Source organism: Oncorhynchus keta, chromosome 20 (genome assembly GCF_023373465.1).
Source record: "Oncorhynchus keta strain PuntledgeMale-10-30-2019 chromosome 20, Oket_V2, whole genome shotgun sequence".
NCBI lineage: Eukaryota > Metazoa > Chordata > Actinopteri > Salmoniformes > Salmonidae > Oncorhynchus > Oncorhynchus keta.
Genome location: NC_068440.1, coordinates 30,641,591 through 30,668,331, shown reverse-complemented (window position 1 = coordinate 30,668,331; position 26,741 = coordinate 30,641,591). Strand labels below are relative to the sequence as shown.

General features: G+C 44.2%; 1 protein-coding gene across 2 annotated transcripts in view; it reads right to left on the bottom strand.

Annotated features, from left to right (window-relative positions):
- Window positions 1–26,741, bottom strand: part of LOC118399000 (calcitonin gene-related peptide type 1 receptor-like) — a 130,430-nt gene that overhangs the window by 11,171 nt on the left and 92,518 nt on the right. For both annotated transcript variants that reach the window (XM_052472613.1, XM_052472615.1), the window contains exons 10-11: window positions 14,236–14,362; window positions 6,317–6,470 (exon numbers count right to left, since the gene is read on the bottom strand). In XM_052472613.1, coding sequence (XP_052328573.1) covers window positions 6,317–6,470; window positions 14,236–14,362 — 281 coding nt within the window. The remainder of the gene's footprint in view (window positions 1–6,316; window positions 6,471–14,235; window positions 14,363–26,741) is intronic.

The window sequence follows — 26,741 nt, the reverse complement described above, 5'->3', positions numbered from 1 at the left end:
TTGACAAGGATATGTGTTCAATTCCAGCAAGGACAACATAAAGGGGGAAAACTGACATCTGGTTTGTCCGTTGAATGAAACCATTTTAGCTAAACAACTGCAGAATACATATAATGTAACATGTTCAAACGTAAAATAAAGCGCTAACAAAAGGGAATAATTATCACTGACTATCATGACTGACCATCAAGTGAATCATTTAATTACTGTCTGAGGATGCTGTTTTGGTGACTTGTTTTCATAAAAGCAGATGGGGAGAAGAGGAAGAAGAGGAAGAAGAGGAAGAAGAGGAAGAAGAGGAAGTAAGAAGAGGAAGTATGTACACTACCGGTCAAAAGTCCAAGTGACTACCTCATGAAGCTGCTTGAGAGAATGCCAAGAGTGTGCAAAGCTGTCATCAAGTGGCTATTTGAAGAATCTCAAATATAAAATAGATTTTAGTAGCGCTTCCCTTCCTCTTCTTTCTACTAAGGTACACAATAGTGCATTTTGGTAGACAGAAGGTGCTCTTTGGTAAAAGGGGTGAATTGGTCATCAAAAAGATAAAAGAAAGGAGGACTAAGGCACTCTTCTTATAATGAATTAAAATGCCTTTATTTGTATGGCATGTTCAATAGAAACAAGGTTTTAAAAATCTGACGCGTTTCGGCTGCATGGCCTTCGTCAGGGAGTACAAAGAAATAATACAGTGTCCTCTTTTGAACAGCTTTTCCAATCAGCCCTAATTTGAAGAGGGAGTGGTTACAAAATTGACCATGATAGTTTGTTGGTGATGTGGACACCAAGGAACATGAAGCTCTCAACCTGCTCCACTACAGCCATGTCGATGAGAATGTGGATGTGCTCGGCACTGTAGTCCACTGTAGTCCCTGTAGTCCACGATCATCTCCTTTGTCTCCTAATTTGGGTAAATAAAAACCCCTATTACCTATTCCTGCACATGTCACGACTCTGACCGAAGGTCTGGGAGTCGAGATGGCAGGCGGAAAATTTCTCGATCACCCCAGGTGAGTCAGCACCAAACTCACCCAGAACAAAGTTTGTCTTGATTTTTTTTTCTTAAATATTTCCCCTCTTCCCAGCATAGGGCGCTAGTCGATTCAGGCGCAGCTGGGAACTTTATGGATCGCGGACTTGCTATTAAATTAGGTGTTCCGCTTGTGCCGATAGATTCTCCCTTTCCCGTGCACTCCCTAGATAGCCGGCCATTAGGGTCAGGGGTGGTCAGGGAGACCACGATCCCACTGGACATGGTAACGCAGGGGAATCATAAGGAGCTTATCAGTCTCTATATTATTGATTCGCCTGCTTTTCCAGTGGTGTTAGGGATTCCCTGGCTGGCCCGGCACAATCCTAAAATTTTGTGGAGACAGGGGGTTCTCCAGGGGTGGTCAGAGGAGTGTTCTGGGAGTTTCCGTCGTTGCCACCTCGGTGGAAAGTCCAGACCAGGGTCCCACAGTGTGCATTCCCCCCGAGTATGCCGATTTGGCAATCGCTTTTAGTAAAAAGAAGGCGACTAAATTACCACCACATCGACCGGGAAGGGATTGTGCGATAGATCTCCAGGGTAACGCTGCGCTTCCCAAGAGTCACGTGTACCCATTGTCCCAAGAGGAGACGTTGGCTATGGAGACATATATCACGGAGTCTCTGGGACAGGGGTACATTCGGTCCTCCATTTCACCCGTCTCCTCGAGTTTCTTTTTTGTGAAGAAGAAGGAGGGAGGATTGCATCCGTGTATTGATTATAGAGGTCTAAATGCCATCACAGCGGGGTTCAGCTACCCACTACCTCTCATTGCTACGGCAGTGGAATCCTTTCAGGGAGCGCAGTTCTTCACAAAATTGGATCTCAGGAGCGCGTTTAGCCTGGTGCGTATTCGGAAGGGAGACGAGTGGAAAACCGCATTTAGTACCACATCGGGCCACTATGAGTACTGCATCATGCCGTATGGGATAAAAAATGCTCCAGCCATTTTTCAATCCTTTGTAGACGATATTCTCAGGGACCTGCACGGGCAGGGAGTGGTTGTTTATATCGATGACATTCTGATCTACTCAGCCACTCACGCCGTGCATGTGTCTCTGGTACGCAAGGTGCTTGGTAGACTGCCGGAGCATGACCTATACGTCAAGGCTGAGAAGTGTGTGTTCTCCAAACGAGCCGTCTCCTTTCTGGGTTATCGCATTTCCACCTCGGGGGTGGAGATGGAGGGTGACCGCAGTAAGGCCGTGCGTAATTGGCCGACTCCAACCACGGTAAAAGAGGTGCAGCGGTTTTTGGGTTTTGCCAACTACTACCGGAGGTTTATCCGGGGTTTTGGCCAGGTAGCGGCTCCAATTACCTCACTGCTAAATGGGGGCCCGGTGTGGTTGCGATGGTCAGCAGAGGCGGACAGAGCTTTCAACAGGTTGAAGGCGCTGTTCACGGATGCACCCGTGTTGGCGCATCCGGACCCCTCTCTAGCATTCATAGTAGAGGTGGATGCGTCCGAGGCTGGGGTGGGTGCCGTGCTATCACAGCGCTCGGGTACGCCACCAAAACTCCGCCCCTGCGCTTTCTTCTCGAGTAAGCTCAGCCCAGCGGAGCGTAACTATGATGTGGGGGACCGGGAGTTGTTAGCGGTGGTCAGGGCTCTGAAGGTGTGGAGACACTGGCTTGAGGGGGCTAAGCAAGGACCGACCACCAAAATCTGGAGTATATTCGGGTTTTTCACTCGATTCCGGTTCACTTTATCATATAGACTGGGCTCCCAGAACGTGAAGGCGGACGCACTGTCCCGCCTTTACGACACGGAGGATAGGTCCACCGAACCTACTCCCATCCTTCCGGCCTCAAAGCTGATGGCATCGGTGGTATGGGAGGTGGACTCGGACATCGAGCGGGCGTTACGGGCTGAACCCGCGCCTCCTCAGTGTCCGGCGGGGCGGAGGTACGTGCCGCTTGGTGTTCGGGACCAACTGATTCGGTGGGCTCACATCCTACCCTCCTCGGGTCACCCTGGGGTGAGGAGGACAGTGGGGAGCCTTCGGGGGAGGTATTGGTGGCCTACCTTGGCTAGGGTTTATGTCTCCTCCTGTTCGGTATGCGCCCAGAGTAAGGCTCCTAGGCACCTTCCTAGAGGGAAGTTACAACCCCTCCCCGTTCCACAACGGCCATGGTCACATCTATCCGTAGATTTCCTGACCGACCTTCCCCCGTCTCAGGGCAACACCACGGTTCTGGTGATTGTGGAACGGTTCTCTAAGTCCTGCCGTCTCCTCCCATTGCCCGGTATCCCAACAGCCCTCCAGACCGCGGAGGCATTATTCACCAACGTCTTCCGGCACTACGCGGTGCCAGAGGACATAGTTTCTGTTCGGGGCCCCCAGTTCACATCCCGAGTATGGAGGGCGTTCATGGAGCGTCTGGGGGTCTCGGTCAGCCTGACCTCCGGTTATCACCCCGAAAGTAATGGGCAGGTGGAGAGAGTAAACCAGGAGGTGGGTAGGTTTCTGCGGTCGTACTGCCAGGACCGGCCAGGGGAGTGGGCGAGATACATCCCCTGGGCTGAAATGGCCCAGAACTCATTACGCCACTCCTCTACTAATGTGTCCCCCTTTCAGTGTGTGTTGGGGTACCAGCCGGTCCTGGCACCATGGCATCCGAGCCAGACCGAGGCTCCTGCGGTGGAGGAATGTGTGCAGCGCTCCAAAGAAACCTGGAGGGCCGTCCAGGAATCCCTTCAACAGGCTAGTGGACGGCAGAAAAGGAGTGCTGACCGCCACCGCAGTGAGGCTCCCGTGTTTGTACCAGGGGACAGGGTCTGGCTCTCGACCCGAAACCTGCCCCTCCGCGTGCCCTGCCGGAAGCTTGGGCCGCAGTGTGTAGGGCCATTCAAAGTCCTGAGGAGAATAAACAAGGTGTGTTATCGATTACAACTCCCTTCCTATTATCGTATTAACCCCTCGTTTCATGTGTCTCTCCTCAGGCCGGTGGTAGCTGGTCCCCTACAGGACGGTGAGGTGCTGGAGGTCCCTCTTCCCCCTCTGGACATCGAGGGGTCCCCAGCGTATACGATACGGGCCATTCTGGACTCGAGACGCCGGGTGAGGGGCCTGCAGTACCTCGTGGACTGGGAGGGGTACGGTCCAGAGGAGAGGTGCTGGGTACCCACCAGGGACATTTTGGATCCGTCAATGTTGAGGGATTTCCATCGCCTCCATCCGGATCGCCCTGCGCCTCGTCCTCCGGGTCGACCTCGAGGCCGGTGTCGGTGCGCTGCGGGAGCCACGCGTCAAGAGGGGGGAACTGTCACGACTCCGACCGAAGGACACTCCCCTTCCCGTTCGGGTGGCTCTCGGCGGTCGTCGTCGCCGGCCTACTAGCTGCTACTGATTATTTCCTCCCCCTCCTTATGTGTTGATTGAGTGCACCTGTGTTGAGTTAGGTAGTAAGGCTTTATTAGTCAGCCGGCCCGCAGGGTTCCTTGTGCGGGATTAATTATTGTGATCGTCTGTTTGGTGTACTTGTGTGCACGTCTATGGGTTTTGTGTTTTCCCATTTTGTGGGTTTTTCCTGGACAGTTTAGCCCCCCTGTTTGGGGCATTTGTTTGTTCAGTATGCCCTGTGTTTTTGTGAGGGTTGGCTCATGTTCAGCGTTTCTCAGTGCATTAAAATAGCACTCCCCTGAACTCTCTGCTTCCTGCGCCTGACTCCTCACCCACTACACTCAGACCGTTACAGCATGTCTCCTGGTCCCTTTATACAAAAGTGACAAATGGGCTTTGAGCACACTATTATGTTGAATGCTGAACTGTAGTCAATGAACAGCATTCTCACGTAGGTGTTTCTTTTTGTCCATGTGGGAAAGGGCAGTGTTGAGTGCAATAGAGTTTGCGTCATCTGTAGGTCTGTTGGGGTAGTATGTAAATTGGAGTGGGTCTAGGGTTTCCGTGACGATAGTGTTGATGTGAGCCATGACCAGCCTTTCAAAGCACTTCATGGCTATAGATGTAGTAATTTAGGTAGGTTACCTTGGTGTTCTTCAGCACAGGGACTATGGTTGTCTGCTTGAAACATGTTGGTATTACAGACTGGGTCAGGGACAGGTTGAAGATGTCAGTGAAGACACTTGCCAGTCGGTCAGCGCATGCTCGGAGTACATGCCCTGGTAATCCATCTGGCCCTGCGGCCTTATGAATGTTGACCTGTTTAAAGGTCTTGCTCACATCGGCTATGGTGAGCGTGATCACACAGTTGTCCGGAACAGCCCTTATGCATGCTTCATGTGTTGCTTGCCTCGAAATGCACATAGAAGTCGTTTAGCTCGTCTGGTAGGCTTGTGTCACTGGGCAGCTTGCGGCTGGGCTTCCCATTGTATTCCGTAATAGTTTGTAAGCCCTGCCACATCCGACGATTGTCGGAGCCGATGTAGTAGGATTCAATCTTAGTCCTGTATTTTATGCTTTGCCTGTTCGTCTGAGGGCATAGCGGGATTTCTTATTAGCGTCTGGGTTAGAGTCCTGCTCTTTGAAAGCGACAGATCTCACCTTTAGCTCAGTGTGGATGTTTCCTGTAATCCATGGCTTCTGGTTGGGGTATGTACATACGGCCACTGTGGGGACAACGTCATTGATGCACTTATTGATGAAGCTGGTGACTGAGGTGGTATACTCCTAAATGCCATCGGATACGTCCCTGAACATAGTCTGTGCTAGCAAAACAGTCCTGTAGCTTAACATCTGACCACTTCCGTATTGAGCGAGTCACTGGTACTCCCTGCTTTAGTTTTTGCTTGTGTGCTGGAATCAGGAGGGTAGAATTATGGTCAGTTTTGTACCTGCCTCTGTGTGTGGAGTAAAGGTGGTCTAGAGTTATATTTTTTCTCTCTGTGGTTGCACATGTAATTTTCTGGTAGAAATTAGGTCAAATGGTTTTAAGTTTCTCTGCACTAAAGTCCCTGGCCACTAGGAGCGCCGATTTTGATGGGAGTGGACCCTCTCACTTCGACTATTCCACTCTGCAATTAACCTTTTGCATTGCTTTCAATTGCTGGCTATAACTAATACAGCCTTATTGCATACAATTTAGGTTTTTGGTTTTTAGTTTAAAGGGAGTCAGATGAACTTGCGGATACCATTTTTATGTCTCTGCGTCCAGTATGAAGGGAGTTAGAGGTAATTTCGTGAGCCAACGCTAACTATCGTTAGTGCAACGATTATAAGTCTACCGGAACAGCTAGCATAAGTAGAAAAATGCCTTAATTCCCCAAATCTCACACTATCTCTTTAAGCTAATGGGATCCCTGTGGTTAAGGCGGGTAGTAAGACTCACCCCAGCCTAGGAGGTAGTACCAGTGTAGGTGCTGCTCCTCGGCGAACACAGCCACCACAATGAGTGTGTGCAGATAGATCCCCTCACACAGCATCCAGAAGTAGTTACAGCCCAGCATGTACATGTGGAAGAAGTGCAACACCTTACAGCCAACCTGCAGGGGATTAGGATCACAGAGAGTCACACAGAGACAACAACAACACCAAACAACAATAACAACAACACAAAGCCCAATGCTCAACCAGCCCTGACACACAATTGTTAGTGGGGGTATTTTGATTTTCCAATAGGAGGACGTTCATCATTTTACCCCCTACTGCTGGAGCGTATCCCTTGCTCCACTTTTCTCTAGGCTATTGTAACTGCAGCACATTGTATTTATTTTACAATAAAATGTACTGCAAAGTAGCCTAAATCCTGTTCAATAATATCCACACATTCTTGTCAGTCAACACTATGCTGTCGTGTCTCTTTCTGTCAAATAGCACACTATTGCCTACATATGGGCCCTGGTCAAAAGTGGTGCACTATATACAGTAGATGGGTTAGCTGACAATGTCACGAAAACGATACGCACGCTTCAATGTGGCAGATGTCTGTGTGTTGTTGTGAGTCTGGATGACCAGATAGTTACCAACAATGACAAGAAACTGCCATGTGGGGAATCGTAAGTGACTCCTTTCATCTTGATCTTGATAAAATGTCTTGTTTTGAGGTGTTTTGACTGATCAATGCTAATATGGCTCAAATTCGCTAGCTAGCTAACCCAACAACTGTAACGATGTATTTGAGACAACAAGTGGAAAAAATATATAGTTTACATGTTGTCAACAATCTAAGCCAACCAGTCTGTTTTGCCCCATAGTTGCACACGCATCGGATTTGTTGCTAAATAATCAACCCGTCTATAGGGAATATGGTTCCATTTGGGACGGGCCCATGTAGATTCATTGACTCCTCTAGGTGTTGAGATTTGTTGTTCTCAGCACTCTGTCTCGGAACATGTGTGCTGATCTGATTAGACGATTCTGGAATTGGTAGCAGCTACATTACATTTACATACAAGTACAGCCCCAGTTAAAAGTTTGGACACACCTCCTCATTCAAGGGTTTTTCTTTATTCGTTCTATTTTCTACATTGTAGAATAAGAGTAAAGACATCAACATTTTGAAATAACACGTATGGTATGTAGTAACCAAAAAAGTGTTAAAACAAACCAAAATCTATTTTAGATTCTTCAAACTAGCCACCCTTTGCCTTGATGACAGCTTTGCACACTCTTGGCATTCTCTCAACCAGCTTCACCTGGAATGTTTTTCCAACAGTCTTGAAAGAGTTCCCACGTATGCTGAGCACTTGTTGGTTGCTTTTCCTTCACTCTGCAGCCAACTCATCCCAAACCATCTCAATTTGGGTTGAGGTCAGGTGATTGTGGAGGCCAGGTCATCTGACGCAGCACTCCATCACACTCCTTCTTGGTCAAATAGCCCTTAAATAACCTGGAGGTGTGTTGGGTCATTGTACTGTTAAAAAACAAATGATAGTCCCACCAGGTGGGATGGCATATCGTTGCAGAATGGTGTGGTAGCCATACTGGTTAAGTGTGCCTTCAATTCTAAATAAATCACTGACAGTGTCACCAGCAAAGCACCTCCACACCATCACACCTCCTCCTCCATGCTTCACGGTGGGAACTACACATGCGGAGATCATCCGTTCACCTACTCTGCGTCTCACAAAGACATGGCAGTTGGAACCAAAGGTATCAAACTTGGACTCATCAGACCAAAGGACAGATTTCCACCAGTGTAATGTCTAATGTCCATTGCTTGTGTTTCTTGGCCCAAGCAAGTCTCTTACTATTATTAGGAAGGCCTGATTGACACAGTCTCCTCTGAACAGTTGATGTTGAGATGTGTCTGTTACTTGGACTCTTTGAAGCATTTATTTGGGCTGCAATTTATGAGGCTGGTAACTCTGCGTCCTCATGAGAGACAGTTTCATCACAGCTTAACCCATGGTTTTCGCGACTGCACTTGAAGAAACTTTCAAAGTTCTTGAAATGTTCCGGATTAACTGACCTTCTTGTCTTAAAGTAATAATGGACTGTTGTTTCTCTTTGCTTATTTGAGCTGTTCTTGCTATAATATTGACTTGGTCTTTCACCAAATAGGGCTATCTTCTGTATACCAGCCCTACCTTGTCACAACACAACTGATTGGCTCAAACGCATTAAGAAGGAAATAAATTCCACAAATGAACTTTTAACAAGGCACACCTGTTAATTGGAATGCATTCCAGGTGACTACCTCATGAAGCTTGTTGAGAGAGTGCGCAAAGCTGTCATCAGGGCAAAGGGTGGCTACTTCAAAAAATCAAATATAAAATATATTTTGATTTGTTTGACACTTCGTTGGTTACTACGATTCCATATGTGTTATTTCATTGTTTTGATGTCTTCACTATTATTCTACAATGTAGAAAATATTCAAAATAAAGAAAAACCCTGGAATGAGTAGGTGTGTCCAAACTTTTGACTGGTACTGTATGTCTTCTCGACTCTTGTCCCCGAGGTCCGTATACGTAGCATATGCAGCATACGCAGCCTTCAGAACCTCTTAGCCATACAGTGGCCACTGTTTTCTTCAGGGCCTTCAATGTTGCAGAAATTCTTTGCTCCAGAGCACTCAGGACATCAGACCGGGGTGAAGGTTCAGCTTCCAACATAACAATGACCCTAAGCACATAGTCGAGACAATGCAGGAGTGGCTTTGGGACAAGTCTCTGAATGTCCTTGAGTGGCCCAGCCAGAGCCCGGACTTGAACCCAATCAAACATCTCTGGAGAGATCTGAAAATAGCTTTACAGTGAAGCTCCACATCCAACCTGACAGAGCTTGAGAGGATCTGCAGAGAAGAATTGGAGAAACTGCCCAAATACAGGTGTGCCAAGCTTGAAGTATCATACCCAAGAAGCCTCAAGGTTGTAATCGCTGCCAATGGTGCTTTAACAAAGTACTGAGTAAATGGTCTGAATACTTAAGTAAATAAATTACTCTTTAAAACCTGTTTTCACTTTGCCATTATGTGGTTTTGTGTGTAGATTGATGAGGACACATTTGAATTGAATACTCTTTAGAATAACGCTGTAACGTAACAATGTAGAAAAAGTGAAGGGGTCTGAAAACTTTCCCAATGTATGTCTCCTCCTCCTCTCGTCTTTTACCCTCCTCCTCCTCTACCCTGATCTACCCTCCTCCTTCTTTACCCTCCTCCTCATCTACCCTCATCTACCCTCCTCCATCTTTACCCTCATCTACCCTCCTCCTTATTTACCCTCCTCCTTCTCTACCCTCATCTACCCTCCTCCTTCTTTACCCTCCTCCTCCTCTACCCTCATCTACCCTCCTCCTCTACCCTGTATGTGTACTCTCATGCCCAGAGAGAGAGAGGCCTGTTCCCGGATAAGGAGTTAGGGCCTAACTGCCTGTATGTGTACTCTCATGCCCTGAGAGAGAGGCCTGTTCCCGGATAGGGAGTTAGGGTCTTTAGGCTCATCTACCCTCCTTCTTTACCCTCACCTACCCTCCTCCATCTTTACCCTCATCTACCCTCCTCCTGCTTTACCCTCCTCCTCCTCTACCCTCATCTACCCTCCTCCTCTACCCTGTATGTGTACTCTCATGCCCAGAGAGAGACAGGCCTGTTCCCGGATAGGGAGTTAGGGTCTTTAGGCTCATCTACCCTCCTTCTTTACCCTCACCTACCCTCCTCCATCTTTACCCTCATCTACCCTCCTCCTTATTTACCCTCCTCCTTCTCTACCCTCATCTACCCTCCTCCTCTACCCTCATCTACCCTCCTTCTTTACCCTCATCTACCCTCCTCCTTCTTTACCCTCCGCCTTCTTTACCATCCTCCTCCTCTAACCTCATCTACCCTCCTCCTTCTTTACCATCCTCCTCCTCTACCCTCATCTACCCTCCTTCTTTACCCTCATCTACCCTCCTCCTTCTTTACTACCATCCTTCTTTACCCTACTCCTCTACCTTCATCTACCCTCCTCCTTCTTTACCCTCTTCCTTCTTTACCCTCCTCCTCTAACCTCATCTACCCTCCTTCTTTACCCTCATCTACCCTCATCTACCCTCCTTCTTTACCCTCCTCCTCCTCTACCCTCATCTACCCTCCTCCTCTACCCTCATCTACCCTCCTCCTCTACCCTCCTCCTCTACCCTCATCTACCCTCCTCCTCTACCCTCATCTACCCTCCTCCTTCTTTACCCTCCTCCTCTACCCTCATCTACCCTCCTCCTCCACTACCCTCATCTACCCTCCTCCTTCTTTACCCTCCTCCTCTACCCTCATCTACCCTCCTCCTTCTTTACCCTCCTCCTCTACACTCATCTACCCTCCTCCTTCTTTACCCTCCTCCTCTACCCTCATCTACCCTCCTCCTCCACTACCCTCATCTACCCTCCTCCTCTACCCTCATCTACCCTCCTCCTCTACCCTCCTTCTTTTCCCTCCTCCTCTACCTTCATCTACCCTCCTCCTCCTCTACCCTCCTCCTCTACCTTCCTCTACCCTCCTCTTCTACCCTCATCTACCCTCCTCCTCTACCCTCATCTACCCTCCTCCTCTACCCTCATCTACCCTCCTCCTTCTTTTCCTTCTTCACCTCCTTCACCCCATCCCTCCCTCCCTTCATGTCTCCTGGCCCTTACATGGAATCCAGATGTGCCATTACAAGTATGCTGAAATACAGTTCACTCATCACTAAGGTCTGTTGGTGTGATCTAAACACTTCATTTTTCCCACCAATTCATAACCACATCTACCTCAACTTGAATGCCCAACTGAGGCGTCCAGCCTAATGTAACGGGACAGTCTGTGTGTTTAAGTTACTAATGTCTGACAAAGTGTGTGTCTCATGTCTTGGGCCTAGTCCTTTGTTTGGCCTGAGCACTAGGGACTAACTCCTCCCGCTTCTGGCAGACTTGGAGTCTCTACTGTGATCCGCCAGAGAGAAAGAACGCTTGTTCCTTTTTGTTCAGAGAGCACCTAGTCTATTCTCCCAACAGAGTACCACATCCCTAAATCACACCGACCCAGTCTAAATTTGGCGCTCCAGAATTTCAACATGTGCAGTATGTGCAACCAACTGTGATGGGATGTTTTGTTGTTGTTCCACCCCTCGATATCAAGACCATGTTGTCTGAGGTGTGAAAGACAAACTGCAATTTAGTTCTCCCGCATCTCAAAGCAAGCAGATTATAATACATTTAGGACAGATTTGGAAAGATGGTTCTGAGCCAATGCTGCTAGAACATAGCTATTCATATTGTAAGGTCGGGTTAAATAATGATAATTCATGGACACTGCGACTTCAGATATGACTCAAGGTTTAATCAGAGCAACCAAACATCTTCAGTGGACAAATAAAAGAAGTAATCATATGAACAGAGAGCTGGCACCTGCTATGGCACCAGACCCTAAACTGAGGAGATATCCCAGCAACATCTGCTCTATAAACCAGAGCCCCAGCATTCGGTATCAAATTAAGCGTTTTCCAATTACATTCCCACAATAATTATTGTGAAAGCTGTCATTCCTTCCTCCCTGTCAGTTGGATCACCAGGGTCAGCTGGTATATCTGAGGAAACAAAAAAACCTTGCACTGTGAATATGCCAGATGGATTAGGCTGGAAGTCTGTTTTTCCAGTGAGAACATGATGGTACGGGGAGAAGAGAAGAAGAGAGGCTAGAAATCAAACCCAGACGGGAGTTATTTTCTTTGACTGGAGGACATCTCTAAAGTGATGATCCAATCGAGAGCATGATAACAGGACCTTACTGTGTACGTTCAACCAGGAGTTTTTACTAACCATGTGACCTAACCAGGAAAAAACGAATGTATCTACTCAAAGGTTACCCAAATGTATCCATTTCTCTGGATCAAGATCTCTGACATTTTCTAGCTTGTTTTTGAATGACTATTAATACTTTTTTGGGGAACAGACTCAGCAACTCTGTCTTGCACAATACCATAATCAAATAATTTCCTCAAAAGGTGGACAATAAAAATGCCTCATAAAATACAATACTTAAAGCACCAGAAAGGGATGATCCCAGATACAGAAACGCTACATTCCATAGAGGCAGATTTACCATGTTCACCTTAACAGGCCTCAGGATTCAAAGAATTCAGCTCCGACTTAAACTCAACGAGTGGCAACTGTTCAACAGTCTGACAGAGGACAGAAGTCTTTCAGAAGTCTTTGAGTGCTAAGAGAAGGATAACTCTGGGCTGTTTGTGCACACAACATATCCTAACATAAAACTCTTAAAAAAACATCTGCACTCGGGTTGATTGAAACTGATAGTAAACTCATTTGAATGAAGTAAAACCGAGCTCGAGGGCTGTGTTATGTTTTAAGAATTAAAAAATATATATATTTTGAAAATATCAAGCAGTGAAACCCTGAGACTTATCTATCCTCTTCCCCTTAAATTGTTTTAATTTTATAGATGAAATGTGTGAGACTCACTGGATTTTATAGATGAAAGGTGTGAGACTTACTGGATTTTATAGATGAAAGGTGTGAGACTTACTGGAATTTATAGATTAAATGTGTGAGACTTACTGGATTTTATAGATGAAAGGTGTGAGACTTACTGGATTTTATAGATGAAAGGTGTGAGACTTACTGGAATTTATAGATTAAATGTGTGAGACTTACTGGATTTTATAGATGAAATGTGTGAGACTCACTGGATTTTATAGATGAAAGGTGTGAGACTTACTGGAATTTATAGATGAAATGTGTGAGACTTACTGGATTTTATAGATGAAAGGTGTGAGACTTACTGGAATTTATAGATTAAATGTGTGAGACTTACTGGATTTTATAGATGAAATGTGTGAGACTTACTGGAATTTATAGATGAAAGGTGTGAGACTTACTGGAATTTATAGATTAAATGTGTGAGACTTACTGGATTTTATAGATGAAATGTGTGAGACTTACTGGAATTTATAGATGAAAGGTGTGAGACTTACTGGAATTTATAGATTAAATGTATGAGACTTACTGGATTTTATAGATGAAATGTGTGAGACTTACTGGAATTTATAGATGAAATGTGTGAGACTTACTGGAATTTATAGATGAAATGTGTGAGACTTACTGGAATTTATAGATTAAATGTGTGAGACTTACTGGAATTTATAGATAATGTGTGAGACTTACTGGATTTTATAGATGAAATGTGTGAGACTAACTGGAATGTATAGATGAAATGTGTGAGACTTACTGGATTTTATAGATGAAATGTGTGAGACTTACTGGATTTTATAGATGAAATGTGAGACTTACTGGATTTTATAGATGAAATGTGTGAGACTTACTGGAATCTATAGATGAAATGTGTGTGACTTACTGTATTTTATAGATGAAATGTGTGAGACTTACTGGAATTTATAGATGAAGTGTGTGAGACTTACTGGAATTTATAGATGAAATGTGTGAGACTTACTGGAATTTATAGATAATGTGTGAGACTTACTGGATTTTATAGATGAAATGTGTGAGACTAACTGGAATGTATAGATGAAATGTGTGAGACTTACTGGATTTTATAGATGAAATGTGTGAGACTTACTGGATTTTATAGATGAAATGTGAGACTTACTGGATTTTATAGATGAAATGTGTGAGACTTACTGGGATCTATAGATGAAATGTGTGAGACTTACTGTATTTTATAGATGAAATGTGTGTGACTTACTGTATTTTATAGATGAAATGTGTGAGACTTACTGGAATTTATAGATGAAGTGTGTGAGACTTACTGGAATTTATAGATGAAATGTGTGAGACTTACTGGAATTTATAGATGAAATGTGTGAGACTTACTGGATTTCTCTCCACTACATCTGTGTTGTTGACCACTGCTATGAGGTAGATGAGGGTAAGGGCGGAGTTGAGGACATAGGAAACGAAGAGGTTCTTATGAAGCGTGATCCTTTGGCAGCTCAGGTTCCTGAGTGAAGACAAACATACAGCATAAATAATAATGTTAACATATGATATGTGTCTGGCTGTGGTTACCCAAGCAGACATTCACAGAGAGGACTACAATAAACATTTACAAAATTATTGTTATTTATTTTATTAGGATACCTATTAGCTTTTGCAAAAGCAGCAGCTACTCTTCCTGGGGTCCACACAGAACATAAAACATGGCATAATACAGAACAATAATAGACAAGAAAAGCTCAAGGACATAACTACAGTCGAAGTTGGAAGTTTACATACACTTAGGTTGGAGTCATTAAAACTTGTTTTTAAACCACTCCCCAAATTTCTTGTTAACACACTATAGTTTTGGCAAGTCAGTTAGGACATCTACTTTGTGCATGACACAAGTAATATTTCCAACAACTGTTTACAGACAGATTATTTCACTTATAATTCACTGTATCACAATTCCAGTGAGTCTGAAGTTTACATACACTAAGGTGACTGTGCCTTTAAACAGCTTGGAAAATTATAGAAAATTATCTCATGGCTTTAGAAGCTTCTGATAGGCTAATTCACATAATTTGCGTCAGTTGGAGGTGTACCTGTGGATGTATTTCAAAAACTCAGTGCCTCTGCTTGACATCATGGGAAAATCATAAGAAATCAGCCAAGACCTCAATAATTGTAGACCTCCATAGGTCTGGTTCATCAATTTCCAAATACCTGAGGGTACCATGTTCATCTGTACAAACAATAGTGCGCAAGTATAAACACCATGGGAACATGCAGCTGTCATACCGCTCAGGAAGGAGATGCATTCTGTCTCCTAGAGATGAACGTACTTTGGTGCGAAAAGTGCTAATCTATCCCATAACAACTGCAAAGGATCTTGTGAAGATGCTGGAGAAATACAAAAGTATCTATATCCACAGTTAAACGAGTCCTGTATCGACATAACCTGAAAGGCCGCTCAGCAAGGAAGAAGCTACTGCTCCAAAACCGCCACAGAAAAGCCAGACTACGGTTTGCAACTGCACATGGGGACAAAGATCGTACTTTTTGGAGAAATGTTCTCTGTTCTGATGAAACAAAAACAGAACGGTTTGGTCATCATGACAATCGTTATGTTTGGAGGAAAAGGAGGAGGCTTGTTAGCCGAAGAACACCATCCCAACTGTGAAGCAAGGGGGTGGCAGCATCATATTGTGGGGGTGCTTTGCTGCAGGAGGGACTGGTGCACTTCACACAATAGATGGCATCATGAGGATGGAAAATTATGTGGTTATATTGAAGCAACATCTCAAGACATCAGTCAGGAAGTTAAAGCTTGGTCATAAATGGGTCTTCCAAATGGACAATGACCCCAAGTATACTTCCAAAGTTGTGTCAAAATGGCTTAAGGACAACAAAGCCAAGGTGTTGGAGTGGCCATCACAAAGCCCTGACCTCAATCCTGTAGAAAATTTGTGGGCAGAACTGAAAAAGCGTGTGCAAGCAAGGAGCCCTAGAAACCTGACTCAGTTACACCAGCTCTGTCAGGAGGAATGGGCCAAAATTCACCCAATTTATTGTGGGAAGCTTGTGGAAGGCAGCCCGAAAAGTTTGAACCAAGTTAAACAATTGCAATGCTACCAAATACTAATTGAGTGTATGTAAACTTCTGACCCACGGGGAATGTGATGAAAGAAATAAAAGCTGAAAGAAATAATTCTCTCTTCTATTATTCTGACATTTCACATTCTTAAAATAAAGTGGTGATCCAAACTGACCAAAGACAGGGATTTTTTTTACTTTACTCAGATTAAATGTCAGGAATTGTGAAAAACGGAGTTTAAATGTATTTGTCTAAGGTGTATGTAAACTTCCAACTTCAACTGTATATACACTTACAATAAGAGCATCAAAATGAAAAAGGTCCTGTAGTGAAACAACACTAAGAAAACATACAGAACCATAATATAGGCATTGAAGCCAAAAGATGAAACTGGTCATATTTTCTAGTGTGAAAATATTCATGGGAAATACACTGTGGAGTACATAGGCTATATCATTTTGATAGTGTACAAAACATTAAGAACACCTTCCTAATATTGATTTGCACCCCCTTTTGCCCTCAGAACAGCCTCAATTCATTGGGGCATGGACTCTACAAATGTCAAGCGTTCCATCGGGATGCTGGCCCATGTTGACTCTAATCCTTCCCACAGTTGGCTGGATGTCCTTTGGGTGATGGACTATTCTTGATACACACAGGAAACTGTTGAGCATGGAAAAACCCAGCAACAGTTCTGAACACAAACTGGTGCACCTGGCACTTACAACCATATTTTGTTCAAAGGCACTCTTTTGTATTTCACATTCTCCGCATGTCTCAATTGTCTCAAGGCTTGCAAATCTGTCTTTAACCAGTCTCCTCCCATTCAGCTACACAGGGACTTTAGCTTTCACCTGGTCAGTCTATGTCATGGAAAGAGCAGGTGTTCTTAATGTTTTGTGCACTCAGTATAAATCGTTAGTATATGAAATATGAAAAATCCGTTCACAGTTGATATTTACAGATTACAGTATCTTCTACAAAGCTGGAGGTCTATTATTATTACAATTAGCCATAATAAAGCGTGTTTTCATCCATTCTGCATGTTGCCATAAAAACTGTAAAATGAACATATTTAATCCTAACAAAAATATTACATTACATTACATTTAAGTCATTTAGCAGACGCTCTTATCCAGAGCGACTTACAAATTGGTGCATTCACCTTACCTTTGATGTAGTAAACAGGACAATAAATAACATAAACCATTGGAACAACTAAACTCTGGCCCATAATGACTTAGTCAGATGTTGCAGTCGTCTGTGAAATAGGTTCAAACAGAGAGTCATTAGAATGAAATGTCTGAACCAAGGAACCTCATATACTAAATCAAGATTGCCATTGTAGTCAGAGCATGCTGTAAACTGGTATAACAATGGACAACAATTTATAACTTTCTCTCAAGCAACACAAAAGGGGCTGAAATAATTTGCTTTGGTTCACCCATGTTAAATACTAGCACACACGACTTCCAACAACAAGTGGAATCACACCCTATTGAGAATCACACCCTATTGAGAATCACACCCTATTGAGAATCACACCCTATTGAGAATCACACCCTATTGGGAATCACACCCTATTGAGAATCACACCTATTGAGAATCACACCCTATTGAGAATCACACCCTATTGAGAATCACACCCTATTGAGAATCACACCCTATTGAGAATCACACCCTATTGAGAATCACACCCTATTGGGAATCACACCCTATTGAGAATCACACCCTATTGGGAATCACACCCTATTGGGAATCACACCCTATTGAGAATCACACCCTATTGGGAATCACACCCTATTGAGAATCACACCCTATTGAGAATCACACCCTATTGAGAATCACACCCTATTGAGAATCACACCCTATTGAGAATCACACCCTATTGAGAATCACACCCTATTGAGAATCACACCCTATTGAGAATCACACCCTATTGAGAATCACACCCTATTGGGAATCACACCCTATTGAGAATCACACCCTATTGGGAATCACACCCTATTGAGAATCACACCCTATTGGGAATCACACCCTATTGAAAATCACACCCTATTGGGAATCACACCCTATTGAGAATCACACCCTATTGGGAATCACACCCTATTGAGAATCACACCCTATTGAGAATCACACCCTATTGGGAATCACATCCTATTGAGAATCACACCCTATTGGGAATCACACCCTATTGAGAATCACTCTATTTGAGGCCCCTGTGGAGCTTCCTGATCATCACGGATCAGCAGTCATCAAAGCCTCAAAACATCAAGCCTCAAAACATCAAATTATTCTCTTTTCTATCAAAGGTTAGGAAAGTAATGTTTCCAATGTTTCATCAACCAGGCTTTCTAAAACAAGCCATTGATAACATTTTACTGCAGTGGGCTAAATCAGGGTCACACAGTCTTTCTTGGTATTCTTAAACAAATCTACTTGAAACAAAAGTATCCACCTCACACATGGTTATGGGCTTAAAAAATAAGACACCTGTACCAAGTCAGATTTAGAGTTGAAATGTATTCCAGTCTGCATCCCAATATTACACTTTATATACATCAGAGAAGACTGAAATATAACAAAACTGTTTGACATAGAAACACTGGATTTTTTGGCTGTTTTTTTGTAATTATGTTTATTAATTATGAAATTATGAAAAATATTAACATTCCACCCATGAGGCCACTAGAGGGCGTTTTGGTCATTTGACTGCAGGAAATGGTGTTTACTGGAGTGAAATAGTGAAAAGACTTTGTGTCTAACGTGTATACACTTCAGCAACAATGTCCTGTTATCTGTCTCCAGTCATCAGCTAATGTTGCAGTCTTAATGTGTTGTTTCTAGAAGAAGGAGAAGGAGATCTCAGTATGGCAGCATTAGTAAGGGTTCTGGGTCAGTAGTGTGTTGGAGAACAAGGCTACCATTAAATGACCCAATACAAGGAAAAAGACAAAGGAAGTGTCTTAACAGAATATCTTCAAACTAGGATGAGTACAAAATAGGACAGAATCACTTTCTTTACCCCAAGATGTTATATTGGTGTATATGGATGTTCTCTGGCCACACCTAAACAAGCAACAACATTTAACTTCCTGCCATTTCACTTCCTGGCATGAGGAAACCAGGTTTTTAGGCTAAAATGTCCTGGTACTCTGTAAAGTTCATGATTGTCAGATGACATGAAACTAGAGGTCTTTGACCATGCACACCAATGGCAGTTTTGTCCTTCACAAGAACAATGCATATGCAGAAAATACCTCAGCCCTACTGTACAATATGGTGGTGCATCTTAGATGCTATGCGACTATTTTTCTTTCACTGGACCTGGGGCTCTTGTTGTGGTCAACGCAATGAACTCTGTCAAGTACCAGGTCATGTTTGCAAAAAAATGGTTTTCTCTGCCAGGAGACTAAAACTTGTCCGCAAGTGACTGTTTCAGAAAGACAATAACCCCAAGCACACATCAAATTCCACAAAGAAATGGTTCATTGACCAAAAAATCAACATCTTGTAACGGTTTTGACTTGAGGTTATTATTTATAGGGGTGCCAGGTAGGTTGTGCCTACCAGAGAAAACATTGGTTTCTCCTTTTAGTTTGGGTGGGAATGAGTCCCATCTGGTCCGTCAAGTCTACACCAATACAAAGGACGTATGTAAAAGTCAGGAGGGAAATAAACTTTTCATAAACCCTTAAAACATTGAAAAGAACTTCAAAAACAACTATATTCTGTTGCGTGGGTTGTATTAGCAACAACAATGATTACACACACACATATAATAATATCACAATGAGTTCTGGTTCCTCCAGAAATGTCCTGTACCTCGGGCCTAAAAAGAGTCCTGCCCGGTAAAGGAGTTCAGTGAACTCAAGTGACTTTTGTCACGCGATGTTTGTCCGTTCATTCAGTGTAGCGTAAACCCAGTATTAAACATACAATCAATATAACAATTACTTTACCACAGAACTTTAAAGCGGATCAACTCTTACTTAAGTCCTCAACTACCACTAACTACACAAATCACAGTATACATCACATCCAAACAAATGAAATACCGTATACAAAAAGGTGGTAGTCAGTCGGTCAGTCAGACAATCCAATCCGCCAATAGATCTCCAGCGGAGAAAGGCCACGAAGAACGGAGAGGTGTAGTCCAGGGACGCGATGAGTGGATCCGATCCTGGGTAAACTCTCTTAGGCTACAAAACACACGTTTAACGGCAACAAAACAAACGGAATAGAGAAGCTTCGGAACTGAGGGTTGAACACATCCTCATGCACGTCTCCATCACAACCCCCTTTCGTGCAGCTGATGCTGGCTATTTAATTGGGAATTAAAGGGAAAGCGCCCTATTGGAAGGAGCTGCACTGAGACGGTTCAGAAAAATTCAGGGCCGTCACACACCCCCTCCCTGGAAAAAGCCGACCATTGCCCTGGAAGGCACATCTTGGTCGGGGAAACCGAGAAAGGTCTCCTCATCACTTTCCTCTACAAAAATATTCATTACTTTTTGGAGCTCACGCTCCTCAGCTGAGGAGTCACAGGCCTTAAGGTGCAAGACTTCTGGGTCTGGGAATCCGAGAAAAGTATCCTCACTATCCTCTTCAAAGATATCCAGGACCTTGCGGCGCTCAATCGCCTCAATTCCTCAGCCGAGGGTAACAGGCCTTAAGGCGTGAGACATGGACGATGCGCATATCTTCACCTGTGTCCTCTTTCACCACTCGGTAGTTCAAAGGGCCCATCTGCTCCACAATCCTATATGGTCCTTGCCATTTAGGAGCGAGCTTGGCCGAGAAGAATTGTTCAGCTTTCGAGTAAGGATGAGAGCGAAGCCACACCCGATCACGAAGCTGGAACTGCATGTCTCGTCTGTTCTTATCATAATTTCTCTTCTGCTTGAGTCGAGCCTGGATCATGTTCTTTGAGACAAGAGCTCTCAAGTCATGGAGATGGCCTACCTGGTCATAGCAAGCAGCGTCTGGAGTAAGCTGCTGGGGCTGTAGCACCATATCCAAGGGTCCTCGGAGAGGACGACTTAGGTTCAGCTCTGCAGGTGTGACTCCAGTGGACTCTTGCACAGCAGAATTCAGGGCAAATCGAAACTCGTGAAGGTGCTTGTCCCAGTGTTTGTGCTGGGTCCCTACATAGGAAGCAATCATTGTCTTCAAGGTTCGATTTACTCTCTCAGTGAGATTGGTCTGTGGGTGATAGGCCGTGGTCAACTTCTGCCTCAGGTTCCATCTTTGGCAGGTCTCCTCAAAGAGATCAGAGACAAATTGGGAACCTCGATCAGACAGGATGTAATCAGGCACTCCCCAGCGAGTCAGGATCTCTTTCGTAAGGATGTTAGAGACGGTCCTTGCTGTGGCCTGACGCAGGGAAAAGAGTTCCACCCACTTTGAATAGTAATCAACAAAAACAAGTATGTACACATTCTGATTGGAGCTTCTAGGAAATGGACCCATCAAATCCACTCCTAACATTTCCCAAGGTCGGGTAACCACCGTTTGCTGCAACTTGCCAGCAGGCTTTCTACCTTCTGGTTTGTACATTTGACAAACCTGACAATTTCGGATGTGTGACTTCACATCCATGCTCAGATGTGGCCAGTAGAGTAACGCTTGCAACCGCTTGTAGGTTTTGAACCTGCCCAAATGACCAGCTAATGGGTCTTCATGGAAATGTTGAAGCAGTTGTAGGCGTAGAGTGTCCGGTATGTACATTTGGTAGAGTGTTCTGTGAGGTAGTTGTACGACTCGGTAGACTTTATCTTCAATGATGGTCAGCTTTGTGGTAGGATTGACCATCTTTTCTCCATCTTCCAGGATAGTCTGGTACAAAGCCTGTACTTCTGGATCATCCTGTTGAGCTTTCCATATGGCCTCATCAGAGATGGGAAAGTCCGTTTTGGGCGAGTCTCGACTGCTTGACAGGACAGTAGCACATGTAAGATCAGGGCCACCGTTATCACAAGTAGGAGCTCTGGACAAGGCATCTGGAACAGTGTTGTATTTTCCTTTCCTGTATTCCACTGCAAATGTGAACTCTTGCAACCGTAGAGCCCATCTTATGAGTCTGGTGCTTGGTTTGTTGGTCTTGAACACCCACACAAGGGAGGAATGGTCAGTGACCACAGTGAAGTGTCTTCCCTCCAAGTAGTACCTCCACTTTTCCAAAGCCCAGACCACTGCAAGGCACTCTTGCTCTGTTGTGGAGTAGTTCCGTTCTGCTCCATTCAATGTCCGACTGGCGAACGCTAGCACTTCTTCAGTGCCAAGTCCAGTCTGTTGGACTAGGACAGCACCAAGTCCAACATCACTTGCATCAGTGTAAACAACAAAAGGGCAATCAAAGTTGGGATGACCTAAAATGGGAGGTGTGACGAGATGTCGTTTCAGGGTTTCAAAGGAAGTCTGGCACTCTGCCGTCCATTGGAATTTCGCTCCTTTTCGCTTCATCGCGTTGAGGGGTTCTGCCACCTGGGAGAAGTTAGACACAAACCGATGGTACCATCCAGCCATACCAAGGAACCGTTGAAGGGCTTTGAGTGTGGTTGGCACAGGGAAGTCTTGTACAGCCTTTGTCTTTTCAGGATCCACATGAATGCCGTCGAAAGACACAATATGGCCAAGGAACTTCAGGGAGGTTTGGCAGAAGTTGCTCTTCTTCATATTTAAGGTCAGACCAGCTTCTCTTAGCTTGTCCAACACTGCTTGAAGATCTTGAAAGTGTCTTTCTCTGTTCTGAGAGTAGATAATTATATCGTCCAGGTAGACGAAACAGATCTTCCCTTTGAGCTCACCTAACGCAATCTCCATGAGTCTTTGGAAAGTGGCAGGGGCATTCTTTAATCCAAAGGGCATCACCTTAAAGGAAAACAAGCCCTCGGCACAGACAAACGCAGTCTTGTCCTTGCTTTCCTGGTCCATCTCAACCTGCCAATAACCACTATTGAGATCAAGGGTAGTGAACACAACAGCGCCAGACAATGACTCCAGGATCTCATGGATGGTGGGAAGAGGATAGGCATCAGTCTGGGAAACATTGTTGGTCTTCCTATAGTCCACACAAAATCTAAGACCACCAGTCTTTTTTGGGATGAGGACAACAGGAGCAGCCCAGGGAGAGGAGGAACGTTCTATTATATCTTGGGTTAACATATCATTTATGAGTCCCTTTTGGATGATTAGCTTCGCTGGGGACAAACGATATGGCTTTTGCTTGATCGGCATTTCCTGTGTAAGGAATATTTTGTGCTTCAGGAGCCCGGTGCGTCCTAGCTTTGAAGTACATACATCAGCATTATTCTGCAGCTGCTCCAACAGCCTTAACTCCTCTGGCTGTTCCAGCTGAGCTCTTCTCACAGCCTGTAAAAGGAGATCATCAGAAGGATTATCAAGGGTTAGTGGTACCGGAGCAATGGCAGAGAAGACTGCCACATTTGAACCCCAATCATGTAACTTTTTAGCTTCCGATTGGTGCGGTATTAACTGAAAGGAAGGGGATGTCGATGGGGGCGTAGGCAGTGACTCTTGGGGTTTCAGCTCTGGTTAAAGCACCCAGAGAAGGATGGTCATTCCTGCGAAGAGAGTTAGGTGTGTTGGCCTGTTGTGATTTGTGGTTTCTGGAAGGGTTTACTTGATACGGTCTTGGACATTCAGAGGTGCCAGCTTGGCCCTCAGTGGTCTGAACTGAAGTGGACACCAGGGAAACTCTGTGTAAGGAGTTGTGCCTAATGGAGGCCATGTCCACAGACACGTCATCCAACATTTTAACACAATTAGAGAGTTCTGTCTGCAAGTGGTCTACAGTGTTAACCATGGGAGAAAAAACAGAATTAACATCCTTGAGGACCTCAGTGTGGTGATGTTGCAGGCGCCATTGGAGAGTGGCAGTGAGTTGGTTTCGTTGGTAGTCAAACTGCCTGTCCATGGCACCAGTCATTTCCCGTCTTCCACTCTCACTGAGCTCTTTCAGCGTGTGGGTTAGAGTGCTCAGTGAGTTTCTGAATTCCATGGCACTCTGTTGTTGCTCTTCCCTCAGACATTTGAATTTATGGTGGATAAGAGTTTGGAGATGTTGTTGAGTCCGACGAATATCAAGGATGTCACCTTGAAGTTGTAAGACTACAACCTCTGGAGATAAACCAGACAATGGAGGAAGGTTGGGTGTCAGAGGGAGGACTAGCTCAGTACTTCCACACAGATCCATGTCAATAAGTGAGTAACTGGTTAGACCGCCTGTGGCCTGTGGCTCAGGCCGAGCATTCAGATTCCCAGGGCTCTGGCCCAAATCAACTCCATTATCTCCATTCACATTATGATTTGTATTGTCAGCTTGATGGTCAGAATGGCCCTGTGTATTCCCATTGACAGGTATGACATGGATGAGCACATTATCTTGGGGTGAATCCATTGTTTTAATTCCACACAAAATATTTGCTTTGGTTAGTTCTCAATGTTGAGCTGTCCCATCTGGGGTGCCATTTTTTATGTAACGGTTTTGACTTGAGGTTATTATTTATAGGGGTGCCAGGTAGGTTGTGCCTACCAGAGAAAACATTGGTTTCTCCTTTTAGTTTGGGTGGGAATGAGTCCCATCTGGTCCGTCAAGTCTACACCAATACAAAGGACGTATGTAAAAGTCAGGAGGGAAATAAACTTTTCATAAACCCTTAAAACATTGAAAAGAACTTCAAAAACAACTATATTCTGTTGCGTGGGTTGTATTAGCAACAACAATGATTACACACACACATATAATAATATCACAATGAGTTCTGGTTCCTCCAGAAATGTCCTGTACCTCGGGCCTAAAAAGAGTCCTGCCCGGTAAAGGAGTTCAGTGAACTCAAGTGACTTTTGTCACGCGATGTTTGTCCGTTCATTCAGTGTAGCGTAAACCCAGTATTAAACATACAATCAATATAACAATTACTTTACCACAGAACTTTAAAGCGGATCAACTCTTACTTAAGTCCTCAACTACCACTAACTACACAAATCACAGTATACATCACATCCAAACAAATGAAATACCGTATACAAAAAGGTGGTAGTCAGTCGGTCAGTCAGACAATCCAATCCGCCAATAGATCTCCAGCGGAGAAAGGCCACGAAGAACGGAGAGGTGTAGTCCAGGGACGCGATGAGTGGATCCGATCCTGGGTAAACTCTCTTAGGCTACAAAACACACGTTTAACGGCAACAAAACAAACGGAATAGAGAAGCTTCGGAACTGAGGGTTGAACACATCCTCATGCACGTCTCCATCACAACCCCCTTTCGTGCAGCTGATGCTGGCTATTTAATTGGGAATTAAAGGGAAAGCGCCCTATTGGAAGGAGCTGCACTGAGACGGTTCAGAAAAATTCAGGGCCGTCACAATCTTGAACCCCATTGAAAACCTGTGGTTTGAATTGAAGAGGTCTGTCTGTCCATAAGCACAAACTAAGGATATCAAGTATCTAGAAAGATTCTGTATAGACGAATGGTTTAAGATCCCTTCCAATGTGTTCTCCAACTCATTAAACATTTTTGAAAAAGTCTCTGTGCCATTATCCTCAAAGGGGAAGGGTGCTTGAGTATTGAAAACAGGGGATCCAATCAATTTGATCCATATCTTTGTTTTTGTATTACTTTAAAAAAAAATCATGATACGTATTAGTATAAAATAATATGATTTATTTTTTAAAAATGAGCATTGAATAGCTCAGTATTTGTATGATTTATTTTATACAGGCTTTTTTTTATTAATCTTTATCTAGGGATCGAATAATTCTGGACAAAACACACAACCATTTTTGACATCTGCATCATGTAGGACAGGCTCAGATAACCAAGTGATGCAGTATTTTTAAAGCTAACCCAACTGTATTTTTCCACGGCTAGTCAGAGTATTTTTATTGGCGAGCCCTGTCAGTGCTGAAGTGAAGGCCATAAATAAGAAGACAGTGCAGCTGTACCGCATCAAATACCACTGTAAACTGCACATCTGGAAAGTCTAATGCAACATTACGACTTTAACGTTGAAAGAGATCAGCCTTTAAATACATTGCCATGCTTATAAAAGTGATGCTCCCTTAAAATCAATGCTTTGCTTACTACCTATAAAACTTCATAGAGATAATAATTAGCTGATCGTGTTGGTCTTCTGTTAGAGCTTTACAATGCCAAGAAAGGATGTATTCTATTGTCTTCTTGTCAAGACACAGATACAGAGTAGTTTGATGGTTTTACTTTTTGCTATTACAATGTGCACCTGCACTCTGTCTTACAGGGTTGGTGTCAATTCAGAACTTCTACATTTAGCCTCGTTCAACTCAACCCATGAATTGAAATTTGAATTGGCCATACCACACAGGAAGCAGAATTTGAATTGGCCATACCACACAGGAAGCAGAATTTGAATTGGCCATACCACACAGGAAGCAGAATTTGAATTGGCCATACCACACAGGAAGCAGAATTTCAATTGGCCATACCACACAGGAAGCAGAATTTCAATTGGCCATACCACACAGGAAGCAGAATTTCAATTGGCCATACCACACAGGAAGCAGAATTTCAATTGGCCATACCACACAGGAAGCAGAATTTCAATTGGCCATACCACACAGGAAGCAGAATTTCAATTGGCCATACCACACAGGAAGCAGAATTTCAATTGGCCATACCACACAGGAAGCAGAATTTCAATTGAATTAAAGGAAGCAGAATGTAATTTAAACCAATTCAAAGAAATTCAACTGAGACATTAAACATATTTTGTCTCCTTCCTTTGACAAATATTTAGCTA